This window comes from Falco cherrug, chromosome 9 (genome assembly GCF_023634085.1).
Source record: "Falco cherrug isolate bFalChe1 chromosome 9, bFalChe1.pri, whole genome shotgun sequence".
Taxonomy (NCBI): Eukaryota; Metazoa; Chordata; class Aves; order Falconiformes; family Falconidae; genus Falco; species Falco cherrug.
The window spans coordinates 16,047,309-16,060,025 of NC_073705.1; the positions used below are offsets into that span (position 1 = coordinate 16,047,309).

General features: G+C 50.1%; 1 protein-coding gene across 2 annotated transcripts in view; it reads left to right on the top strand.

The window, feature by feature from the left end:
• The window catches only part of COL27A1 (collagen type XXVII alpha 1 chain), a 160,065-nt gene extending 149,415 nt beyond the window's left edge, over nt 1–10,650 (top strand). For both annotated transcript variants that reach the window (XM_027809525.2, XM_027809526.2), the window contains 12 exons: nt 2,032–2,085; nt 2,682–2,744; nt 3,225–3,278; nt 4,022–4,057; nt 5,096–5,113; nt 5,497–5,532; nt 5,866–5,892; nt 6,135–6,200; nt 6,582–6,750; nt 6,920–7,029; nt 7,801–8,019; nt 8,521–10,650. In XM_027809525.2, coding sequence (XP_027665326.1) covers nt 2,032–2,085; nt 2,682–2,744; nt 3,225–3,278; nt 4,022–4,057; nt 5,096–5,113; nt 5,497–5,532; nt 5,866–5,892; nt 6,135–6,200; nt 6,582–6,750; nt 6,920–7,029; nt 7,801–8,019; nt 8,521–8,667 — 999 coding nt within the window. In that variant the 3' untranslated portion in view covers nt 8,668–10,650. The remainder of the gene's footprint in view (nt 1–2,031; nt 2,086–2,681; nt 2,745–3,224; nt 3,279–4,021; nt 4,058–5,095; nt 5,114–5,496; nt 5,533–5,865; nt 5,893–6,134; nt 6,201–6,581; nt 6,751–6,919; nt 7,030–7,800; nt 8,020–8,520) is intronic.
• Nucleotides 10,651–12,717: the final 2,067 nt, after the last annotated feature.

Sequence of the window (12,717 nt, forward strand, 5' to 3'; positions counted from 1 at the left end):
CCCCAGTGTGTGTGCTTCCCTGCTCTTCACTGCTCGCTTGCGCGCAGAGCTGCCCGACCCACGGCCGCGTTCCCCAGGACAGCACGACTGCTCGCGTCATCCTCACGCCTGTGGTCACGAGGCTGTGGGGTGTGCTGGCAGCCGGGCTGCAGAGCCACCTCAAACACCCCTCAGCAGCGTCATCAGGAGGGCTGTTACGGGAGCAGCACATGGAGCCGGTGGGAGGTCGTGGGTGTGCAGTGCGAACTGTGCACCCCCAGCCATCCAGAGGTGCGAGCCGAGGAGGGTCTGTAGCCCTGCTAGGACATGCAGGAGGTCCAGGAGCAGGCGTCACCAGCGCAGGTTTGAGGGCGGTGCAGCTGCGAGTTCAGAGCACCCCCTCCAAGGCAGGCTCCTAACCCTGCTGCTCCCATTTGCGGTGCAACGGGATTGCCCAGGTTAGTGCTGATGTCGGGCTTTGCCATTGGGAACACTTCAGCTATTTAGATTGGGACCACCATTGGGGGGGGCTAGTTAGGCCATGGGTATAAAACTAACATGAGGAAAAGAGAGATTAGGACTAATACAAAACAAGGAACAAGGTGAACCCCAACTACCTCAATTAAAATGTACTTGTTTGTATAAGTTATATAAAACCCTGTGAGGGCGGTATTCAGGCTGAAAGCCAGTAGCCAACAACACAGCAACAATATTGCTTTGCCTCTTGCGTCCACAAGCAGCAGGTTCCTTTGCCCAGCACTGCCGCTGCCTGCCTTGCTGCGTAACTGGTGACCAGGTTCCCTTAGCAGAGAGGACTCCATGGTGTTTAAAGACTTGTGACTTCCCATTTACTTTTGCCCTAAATTCCTTTAGAAAGAGGGCTTGGTTGGTTCTCCTGATGCAGGAACATCCTTAGTCCTCCGTTAGTAGCAGTTTTCCTTTCCAGGATCCATAAATGGGCAGTTAAATCAATTTGTATCCTTGGAAAGTTTTTTATGCTCCACTGAGTCCAACCAAGCTCTTTCTTGCCAAGCAGTTTCTCTCTGTCGTGGCAGGAAAAGCTCCCTAACAGTGAGGTCTCTTGACTGACTCTGGAATAGCCTTGTAATAGAGGTGGTGGAAACCCCATCGCTTGACTCATTTACAACTGGGCTGAACGAGACATTGTAAAACATCCCATAAAGTACAATCCAGCATGGGTCACATAGTCCTGCCCAGAGTCCAAACAAGCCTTTTCCACCTCTCATGTTCCTAAGGCTGTAGATGAATCATCTGGTGTATGTTTCTGACCCTTTTTTTTTTAATGTTGAATCATTTTGCATTTTGACATCTGAGAAGCCCACAAATATCGAAGGACGTACATCTCAAACATGGTGAAATGAGGGTGTTTACGTAAGGACATGCTACCCAGTGTGGGGTTTTTTGTTCTCAGAGTGCATGCTATGTGCTAATCCAAGCTTGATGGCCTTCCAAATATTTTATTTTTATTTTTCCTCAGAAACTGAGCAAAAATCCCTGCACGGTTTTCCTGGGTTTGAGTGGGAGGTTATGTTGTAGGAACATGCACTTCTTTGAAAACTTGAATGACCATAGTTTGAAACTATCCTTTAGTGGGTCAGTCCAGCTGGTATTAGAAACAAAAGAAGAGCTTGTTGAAAGGTGCTTTGAGGCTTTTTTTTTGCAGCATGAACTTCCAAGACCAGTCTCAGAGTAGATCCTCTCCATCCTGCTTCTGCTGTGGTCCAAGCTAGGCAAGCATCTGCTAGAAATAGCGTAGCTATGCCTCCCATCTCGGGGGGGGAAAGGGCTTAGTCTGTGAGCTCTGAGTAATCTACGAGTCTATGAGATCTTCTGGAGTTGCTTCTAGCCCGATGTTTGTTTAATTCCTCCTTCAGATTTCTTTCATACCTCTTCCTCATCATTCCTGCTTAAACTGAAGAATGCTAATGGATTTCTCTTCTCTGAACGGCCAAACTCTTGGAGTGACCAGCCACTCGGTGTGAACTTACTGTTGTTCTTTGTTCTTGTGTTTGTCTTGGCTGTTGTTTGCAGGGAGACTTTGGCGAGGCAGGATTTCCAGGGATTGTGGGCATGTTTGGGCCAAAGGTAAGAGGCTGTCTTGTGACCAGCTGGCTTTCTAGCCTCTCTTTGCTGGAGGCGGACAATGCAATACTTGTTGCAAGGACCTTATTAGCAGCTCTGCAGAAACGATTGAAATTGAATTGTGATTCCAACTTTAGTTTATTATGCATCTTCATTTGTTAAATGAGTATGCATTTACACATGCTTTGTTGGAGCTTATTCCTGTTAAAATGGGTTGATGGTAGAGGGAAAAGGGCTGTCCTACAGACCCTGGAGCTGTTTTCCCCACCTGAATGTCTTTCAGACACTTGTACTTCCACCATCAGCCATCGCCCTGTACCTGAGACACTGATATGCATTCCTAATGTTGAGAGCCTTGATTTGAAATGTAGACTCATTTAATCAGCATATAATTTTTCTGGTGAAAGAGGACAGCTTTGTTTTCTGTAGAAAGTAAAGGGCTTGCAAAACAGGAGTGGGAAGAGAATTTTTTAAAATTTTGACCTTCCCATTCCCATATACAAGAGACAGCACCTCGGTCCTTGCAGCAGAGCTGTAAGCAGGGGCATAAACATGGGGTATGTTTATCAAGGGGACCCAGCATCTCATTTTTCTTGCAGGGCCCCCCAGGGGACCTTGGTTTCAAAGGCATTCAGGGACCACGTGGGCCGCCTGGTCTCATGGTGAGTGGTTTTTCAGTTTGTTTGGTTTCGGAGGATTTTCTTCCTTCCTCCCCCCTCTGTTGCTGTGAGGCTGCAGGGTGCTATCAGGCACACAGCCCACTCACTGTTCACCGCATGCCCAGCAGACAAGCTGTGGCCGTGGCACCACCTCTGGGCCACCAGAACGTGGCTGTAGGCAACCAAGCATGCATGGATCCCTTCTGCCTTGGGGACAGTCGTGCTGCTGTGAACCACTGCACAAACCACTCCAGCTACACTGAAATCTTTCTGTTTCTGGAATTTCTGAGGTTTTACGTGGGTTGTCATGACTGTACTGTGAGGGCTTGTATCTTTGGACTTGCATTTTGAAAGTTTTTTATTTCAGCTACAGCGAATCCTACGATCAGCAGCAAAGCGATTCAGTGTCTTTACTGAGTCTGCCATGGCAGAAGCAACCGCCAGCTCCCATGTGAGGGTTCACACATACTTTTTCTTTTCTAGGGAAAAGAAGGAATTATTGGTCCACTTGGCATTCAGGGTCCCAAGGGAAGTCCAGTAAGTATCGGTGCTTTTTTCTGCCTGTATTTTTTAGAAGAGTGCAGTGTTTGAGATCCAAGATGCTTGAGGCCAGCATAAGTAAATCCCAAGTCCTGCTGTAATGAGGGAAGCGAAACGGACTTTAAGATGAGCAGCTTGAAAGAAGTGCAGGTTTAGTCTCTGGCAGTATGTGTAGTTGCAGGGATGTTATTAGCTTAAAAGTGAGGAGCAACTCTACCTAAGTGCCAGTGTGTCAATAGATTGGCTCAGACTAGAAGACAAGAATGTTATTGCAGTTTTTCAAAAGCAAGCTGCCAGAATTTCCAAAGAACTTGGCCTGAGGGGGGACAAAAAAAAACCAGAGAAAAACACCCTCAAAAACTGATAAATGTATTAAACTGGGAAATTAAGCTCGGTTCTGGGAAGTGTTGAAAATCCCTGGCTACCCCAGAATGCCAAAGGCACTGAGCAGAGACTAAAGTTGAGGTCAGTGCTTCATAAAAGCATGAGCATGACGCTACTCAGAGCTCGGTACAGAGGCTGCTACTGGCAGAGATGAAAGCCAGTGAGATAAACTTGGACATTGCCAAAACATCCAGTAATGGCTATTTTTTTGCCTTGGGATGGGTGGACCACTATGACAACCTGGGCTGATTTGTTTAAAGATGCACTTGGGTCCTTGCAAGGGGCTTCTGGGTGGCAGCACATCCCAGCAGCACAGCTTGCTAAGTCACTGACAGCTGCCTCGTCTGCTTTAACAGGGGCCCAAGGGAGACAAGGGCAGCCGTGGAGAAGTGGTAAGTGCTGGTCTGCACACTGGGGTGCGTCCTGCGTTAAGAGGGTCCCTCTCTCTGAGCAGCTGAGTCATGCTGGGCTCCACTGTACCTGCTTGGGTTCTGGCTCAGCATGGTGGTGGCATCAGGCTCCCACAAGGGCAAGACATACACGTCTAGTCACGTATGTGCATCCACATATGCACATACACACCCACTCTGTTGTTGAAGTTTTACGTCACCCAATGACACCACAAAAGCTAACGCTTTACCCTGTTAGCAGTGGCTGTGGCATCTCTAGGAACAAACCACAGTGAGCGGCAGCTCAGGACACCACAGGCCACCCAGGCCAGGGGCACGGACCTGTCTGGGCAGCCGGGGTGCACCCCCACAGCTGGGGGAGCAGGGCCAGGGCATGTGCTGCCCTGCTGCGCTTCCTCCGGTCCCATCCTTGCGGCAGCTCTGATGGACTTGTGCACCTGCTCATAGCTCCTTGGTGTGCTCACTGTGCAGGGGACGTGTGGGGTACGCTGGCTACATGTTGATCGTCCTCCTCGTTACCCATAATGTGGCTCTGGGTTGCTTCCTTTAGCAGCCAGTGGTTGTTCCAGTACGCAGGGCATTGGTCCAGGCGTCAGAACCCAGCACGCACAGCTAGTGCAGAAGGCTGTTTCTGTTTCATGCCTTCTTCAAACAAGACCTCTTACAAGCACATGTCCCACAGACACCAAAAGTCCCAGTGCATGTTTCTAGCAGGCCAGGGTGCTGCCTCTCTTTCTACTTGCTCACCACTGTCCACCCCCGGGGGCACAGCAGAGGACAGGGGGCTGCGGGTACCTGAGCCCCAGGGCAAGCGTTTGCTGGTGCCAGGGCCATGAGCAGCCCTTGCCACAGCCACCTCTCTGCTGTTGGCCCACACTGCTGGCCCATGTTTTCCACTGTCCTTCCAGCACAGCACCCAGCCCTTGCACAGGCACCCTGGGAGCAGCTCACAACCCTACAGAGAAATTCTGGTTTATTAATGAGCATCTTCTGACAGCTTTTGCCTTTTTTTTTCTGCAGGGTCTACAAGGTCCAAGGGTAAGTATTTGAAATCACTTTTTCTGACTAATATATTTAAATAAAACAGTTGCTTTTAGCAAATGTAAAGCTGCAGGGTAGGTAATTATGCATACAGGGAATGTGATAAGTGCCTGGGGATATGGCGTTAATGATTGTTAAGGAGCTACGGGCTGGGAACAAGGGATACAGTATGGACCAAGTGCAGACAGATGCACCTAGAGGTGGGAGATGGATGAAGTGGGGCCACCTCCTGTCTTCTGAAAGGTTTGAGGGAGAAGATGCTGTAAGATGTCAAAAGCCTAGAGGATTTCAACAGGGAACAGATTCAGGCTGGTGAGAACCATGAGAAATGGAAATGTAAACTGGAGGTATTTCACTAACTGATGCCACTCTGTCTTTAGGGTCCTCCAGGCCCACGAGGACACCCTGGCCCTCCGGTAAGTATATGTGGAAAGAGTTCAAAGACATTATTGAAACAAGCTAAAGTTTTTGCCAACATACTCTCCAGAGGGACTGTTCACTCACTGGAAATTAGAGCTTAGCCCCATTCCTTGTATGCAAAAACGTGTGTGTGAATGGTCTAGTGTTTCTGGTGCTTTAGCCTGCACCATCTCCAAGTACTTTATAGAGACAGCATTGTTGGCTGTCTGACTCGTCTGCATTGAGGGACTCCAAGGGAAAGAGGGTTTCAAAAGGACACAACTGAGTATCTTTGCAATAGTGACTGCCCATCTTTCTGGCTGATGCACCTTTTTTGCTTTGATTTCTAGGGACCGCCAGGAATTCCAGCCTCATTTGTAAGTTGCTGTTTTCTGTATGTTTTTTAACAATGATAATAAGTCATGCAGAGCCAAGGTGCTGATGGGACACCCAGAAGGAGCTGCTGGGACCCTGGAGACACACACTTGGGTCCAGCAAGAGATGCTGTGTTAGCAGAGCAATGCTTGAATTGCAGCCCTAGACTGAGAAGCATTTGCTTGCATCAGGGTTTGTTCAGGTTCTAACAATATCAATTACCATCTCTTTCACCCCCCACTAGCAACAAGATGGCTTTGGGGCAGCTTTCCAGACACTGATCGACTCAAACACCGCACTCAAGACAGAGGTATGACAGTACTTTTGAACTCGCTGGTCCTTGCTGGAGCTGGAGGCTGGGAACGGTCACAGCGTTGCTTGTTCTTCCTGTGTACTTAAAGTTTATACACAAAGCTCTGATTTGTCTCTGTTCTTGTGGAATACCTGGGGTTTATGCATGCAAAGATCCAGTTAAAGGATATGGGTTTGTTTATGAGGCTTCAGACCTCACGACTTTGCCAGCACTTCAGAGATGCCCTGTTCCAGGCAAGGGCTGTAGCTCGCCGGATCCCAGCCAACACAGCCTGGCTTTGACCCACTGAGTTTTCCCACAGAAAAAGCAGAAACCCTTGTGGTTACAGCACCCGGTGCCCCCCAAGACACACCTGACTTTGCCTCCTTTTCTCTCCAGGGTTACCAACATCCAGACCTTCTCATGCTGGACCACGGAGGGGAGATCTTTAAGACTCTACACTACCTCAGCAACCTCATTCAGAGCATCAAAAGACCCCTGGGAACCAAGGAGAACCCTGCACGCATCTGTCGAGACCTCATGAACTGTGAACAGAAGATGAACGATGGTAGGAAGCCCCGAGAGTGCAAAGGCTGCATCCTCCACAGGGCTGTTCCACATGGCCCAAACTGGTCTCCTTCCCTGGAACCAGTGATGCAGAAAACAAAACTTCCCTTTTCTCATCCACAGAAAAGGTTAGGTGTCCTTGTTAATCCCAGAATCCTCCGTTCCTTCAGGTACCTACTGGATTGACCCAAATCTTGGCTGTTCCTCGGACACCATACAGGTCATCTGCAACTTCACCAACGGCGGGCAGACGTGTCTTAGCCCCATCACCGTCTCCAAGGTACACACAGCTCAGCCCCAGCATGGCATTTCCCATACTACTATTCCAAAATATTTACCCAGGGGTGTGTTGTCCCGGGGCACTGGACGGTGACCGCTATGACACAGCACACTGGTTTCTCCTCGAGACAGAGTTGGTGTAGCTGTAACATTCAGAACTGTCCGCAGGCAGTTAAAAAATATGCCCAAGACTTATTGACTCTTGTCAAGACAAAGCAGTACGTTTCCAGCAATGTTTAGTTAACACATAACCTTAACAGAGGCCAGTAATTTTGCAAACATTCTGCTCCCAAATGCTTTGTTGAATTAACTTATGTTCAGGTCACTATTGCATTTTGTTTTCTGCCACCTGAAAAAGTGAGGTCAGCTTAAATATTTAAGTTTCCAGTGAAGTTAATGCTATAGGATTTTTCCTGAGGGAGCACCTCTACCAAAAATACCAATGACAGTACCTGGGCTCACCCGCAGATGAACTAGAAACCTCCTGCTTTGCTGCATTGCTGCTTTGCAGAAGTATGTGCTCAAAGTTTACATTAATTTCCTCCTACTTAAGCACCTGACAGTTTGTTCTGAAAAATAAATGACCCGCCGTGTCCCCACGAAAACTTTCCAGATTGACTTGGCATCTGGCTCTTATGCACACCCTCACCCCAGCCCCGGACACGGCGCAGGGGCACTGCCAGCTGAGGCGCAGCACGCCCACCCCGCCGTCGCACCTCGCGCTGGCCCTGCCGCTGCAGCCACACGCCCCAACACCTTGTCCCCTTCACAGCTGGATTTTGACATCGGCAGAGTCCAGATGAACTTTCTCCGCCTCCTGAGCTCAGAGGTGGTGCAGCACATCACCATTCACTGCTTGAATACCTCCGTCTGGCGGGAAGGTTCCTCCGAGAAACCTTCGGAAAAAGCCGTGCGTTTCAGGGCCTGGAACGGACAGATGTTTGAGGCAGGCGGGCAGCTCAGGCCAGAAGTGGCAGCGGATGATTGCAAGGTACGTTGCTGCGGAAGAGGCGAGCGCTGGAGCGAAGTGCCCAGCTGCCCCGCTCAGGGCATGCAGCGGGCTCGAGTCCACCCGCGCCGCTTGTTCCACCAAGTCCAGGGGAGCAGGCTCCAGTCTACCGCTCTGGTTTTCCAGGATGCTATAGCAGTTCCTGTTAAGTAAACAGCCTTCAAATAGAAAGCAAAATACTAAATTCCACCATGAGATGTCACATGTAGCAGCAGTTAAGTGACAGCCACCTGTGTTTCGGGTTCACTGCAGCAGGAGCCCATGTTGGCTGATGCCATTCCAAGCTCGGGTACCATCCACTTGACCAGGATAAAGGTTCCCCAAAATGCTTTCTAAGCCTCACCCCAGACCTGCCCAGCCCAAAGGGCAGTCCCTGGTCTCACACAGGGCTTTTCAAGCTTACACCTCCTGGAACGCGTTCCTTTCCAGCAGGATTCACTCCCCAGTTAAAGAGCTTTTTCTCTGTCCCTCCTCTCTGCACAGATCAAGGATGGACGCTGGCATCAGACTCTCTTTTCGTTTCGGACACAGGACCCTCAGCAGCTGCCAATTGTCAACATCTACAACCTTCCCCCATCCGAGCCAGGAATGCAATACCACCTCGAGGTCGGCCCCGTGTGCTTCCTTTGAACAAAGCCACCGCCACGGGGCTCCGAGGCTCTGACCCCACGTCTGGCCGGTGTTTCACACGGGCTCTCCCACCTCTCTGCAGCAGGGACAGCTGGGCTGTATCTCTTGGGTCAACTCTTGCTCTAGCCTTCGGCTCAAAGTCTCAAAGAACCCGTGATCTACTGAACTCAGCAGGTTGTTGGAAGGAGGAATAACAAGGATGTAGGGGAAGCGGGTATCAGTCGGGATGTGAACAGTGAAAAGGGGTCAGGGGACTAGATGTTGCAAGCAGTTCCACACACAAAGCTTTTTTCCATGACCAAAGAAAATATTGAGAGAAACCTCAAGCAACTTGCAGCGTGTGTTTTTTTGGGTTCCCCCCACCCACCCCATTTTGTCTTACCTGGTTCCTGAGTTACCAAATGTTCTTTCCATTGAAAAGTAATTAAAAGATAGAGCTTCCCTCTCAGAGCTTGTCGCCTTCTGGATGGCCACGTGCTGCATCAGGTCTCCCAGGCGGAGCTGCAAGTTGAATCTGGCTGCTCTGTGTACCGGAAGCATTTCGATGTGCAATATTAGAAGAAACAATATATATATATTATATTATTTAAAGCAAAAAGAAAAAGAGGAAAAAAAAAAGGAGAGAGAAAAAAAACATTCTAAGTTCCCCCTTCCATGGGTGAGTTTAATCAACATCCCTGCTCATGGGTGGTGTTAGGGTAGGGGAGAGTCCCAAAGCCAATAGGGGGGAATGGAAGGAGGAGAGGGAAAGAGATTGGTGCTAAAATCAAGAGAGAGGATGGGCTCGTCTGATTTGTTTCTACCTCTCACTGTGAAATCTCTGGTGCTCTTAAAAAAAGTGTGTTATTTTATATATATGACTTTATTTAAGGTTGTGAAGGTGCTACAGTGTCTTGCCACAGACCCAAAAAAAAGCCCACAGGACCATCTCTCTGGGAGGAGAGGAGGTTACGCTCTACAGCTAAATCCAAGAAACAGCCACCTTTAAAGGGATCCCTTCATCGCCATGGATGTCCATTGTGCACAACAACTCAAACCGTGTCCAAAATAACTTACAGGATATTTTAAAAGCAAATTTCCTTATTTTTTTCTTTCTTGTTAATCAGCACTTCACTGCTTTGGGAGGGGAGTGAGGGATGCAGCTCATCTGTAAGCATTGAGCCTCAGAGAGCTATTTTCGAGTTGGTTTGTCACGTACTTTGTGTTGCTGTAGCGGCGCTGGCCACGTCCATGCTGGCTGGTGCCTGCAGCGAGTCCCTGGTCTAAGCTCGTATTTAAACCCAGCGCCACAGTCCTCCTGCCTGGCCGCTCCGCCAAGGCTGACACGATGGTACCGTGTTCCAGAACCCAGCCGGGCTTGGAGGGGTTTTGTTTTGTTAAGTTTTGTAGAAATTTAGTCTCTATATGTAAATTTGGAGGATTTTTTTTTTTTTTTTTAAGAGGATAATTATGGTAATCTTTAATTCTATATAAGGAATAATATTGATGTAATCAGAGCTGTACTGTATCAGAAATGCTTCAGTGCCTGTTTGGAGTTTTCATGTCTCATATGGACTATGGATTTTATTTTTTGAGAAAAAAAAATTATATGTGAGTCTCTTTTTGTGTACTTTTTTTTTTTTTAACTACTGCCTGCTGGTTGGTTTCCAACAACCATCAGAAAAGGTTAACAAGATCTGTCCCAAATACCTCACCCTCCATGCAGCCCTGCCTCTGCTCAGAAATACCTCACCCCCACCCGGGGCAGCTCACCCCAGCACCCCCAGGCCAAAAATCACCATCGCTCATCAGGCTTGCTGCCTTCCCCTGCGCACACTCCCACACTCCTGGTTTTGCCCTCTCTCATCCTCTCACCATCAGTTTTCCATGTTTTCTCAAGACTGGAGTTACCGTTTGTTCTCGTTAAAGTTTTTCTTCCTTCTCTACTTCTTTTCTTCCTTTTTTTTTTTTTCTTTTTTACTTTAAATAAATATTTAAAACTGAGGCAATGAAATGGGACTGGTTTGGGTCTTTTGCTTCTTCATGGGAAACTAAGTGGGCAAGAGGTGCAGCAATACCCCGCTGCTTGGGGATGCCGGTGTTGGTGTGAGACACCCCCCCAGCCCAGAGCCCCTCCAGGTGAGCCAGGGACCCCAACCCCCAGCCCAAAACCCTTCCTCGGCATGACCTGCCCACCCCTCAGCACAATGATTCCAATGCTCGATGAATGACGAGGCTGGGATTCTGGTGCCTCCCTGCTCCTGCGCGGCGCCACGCTCACCCACTGCCATCGGCGCAGTGCTGGGGAGCAAGAGGAAAAGAAAAAACCATAAAATTTAAAAAAGGGGGAGGAAAGAGCCGAGCTGATTTTTTATTCATTGCTGAAACCCAAATCACATCTCAGTTGCTCCAAGCTGACTTTGAAACCCAACATCTCCTTGCTAAGGAGGTCACCTGGCCCCAGCCCCAGGCTAGATGGCGGTGGCTGTCCCTGCTGCCACCGGCAGCACGTTGGAGATGGCAGCAAAGCCAGGGAAGGGGACACAGGTGACCGCCCCACACCCCATTACACCACGCACGGGAGCTGCCCTGGCCGATCCCGGGTTGCGTCAGGAGTGCGGGAAGGGGCCACACTGTGTTTGCTCACCTGGGGCTGCACCCCTTCCCGGCAGCACGCTGGGACCCCCGGCACAGGGGGGGCTGCATGATGGCACCAGCCCAGCTTTGGCAGCGCAGTAAAACCTGGCTCGGTTGGGGCTGACTCTCGCTCGTGTAAGCCTGCTGCTCCTGAAACAGGTTGCTTGTAGTCAGGGGAAAAGCAAACACAGTTAATAAATCAATCAATGCATTTAATTACGAGGCCAAAGTTAGAGGGGAGAGAAGACACTGTTAAATAGAGAGACTCTGCATTTAAAGAAGCTGTAATTTATTTTGTTAAAAGCCTGAGTCCACTGCACTGGTGTTTCCCCTGCCTCATACCACACACCACTCCACCACCCACCCCAGGAATTATTAAACAAGTCCTTGTCTCTACTAGCTATTGTAGATTACGTACGATAATCAGCTATGTATGGTATCGGCATCCACAGCCTAAAGGCCACTTCATCACCACTTCATCACTGGGCTAAGATAAGCCACGAGCACCAAAGGCTGCCAGCACACAAAAGGGAGCACAGCAGGAAAGGGGGACAACACACACACACTGCCCCCACCTCCCCAGATTTCATGGATGAAGGGTCCCACTGAGCTGCTCAGACAGCAAGGCTGGGCCGCAGCACCACGGGTGAGAGGAAGGCGATGGTGGGTGGGTGGGCGCAGCTTGTCATCAGAGCACAGAGTGGGTTGGGTTGGGAGGGACCTTCAACGGCCACCTAGCCCACCCCCCGCAGTGAGCAGGGACACCTTCACCTAGACCAGGCTGCTCAGCGCCACGTCCAACCCAAGCCTGAATGTTTCCAGGAATGGGGCATCCACCACCTCTCTGGGCAGCCTGTCCCAGCACTGCTTTATATCTAGTCTGACTCTGCCCTCTTTTACTTTAAAACCATTCCCCCTTGTCACGTCACTACAGGCTCTGCTGAAAAGTCAGTTTTCTTGTAAGTCCCCTCCAAGCACTGGGAGGCTGCTCTAAGGTCTCCCTGGAGCCATCTCTGCTCCAGGCTGAACAGCCCCAGCCCTCGGGTGGGTTTTGTGGCCCCTGGCCCCGCTCCAGCAGGTCCCTGCCTTTCCTGTGCTGAGGGCTCCCAGCTTGCAAGGGGCCAAATCCTGCTGCGGACACCGAACTGCAGCACCAGGTCCCAGCCCCAGCAGCACCCACGCGGTGCCCCCACATGAGAGCACACGTGTGCCCAGTGCCAGCCCTGTGCCCAGCAAAGAGTGAGGCCGGTGCCCACCCAAAGCCTGCACAGCCCCAGCCAAGCCATGGCCAGGGGATTTCTTTGCCCTGGGGAGGAAAGCCACATCCAGGTGCCATTGGATGCCCCCGAGGCCACCAAACACACCTGGAGCCAGCCAGGTGCTTCGCCAGGCACCCACAAAATTAACTGCAGTTTCCGAGAACAAAAGCCTGTA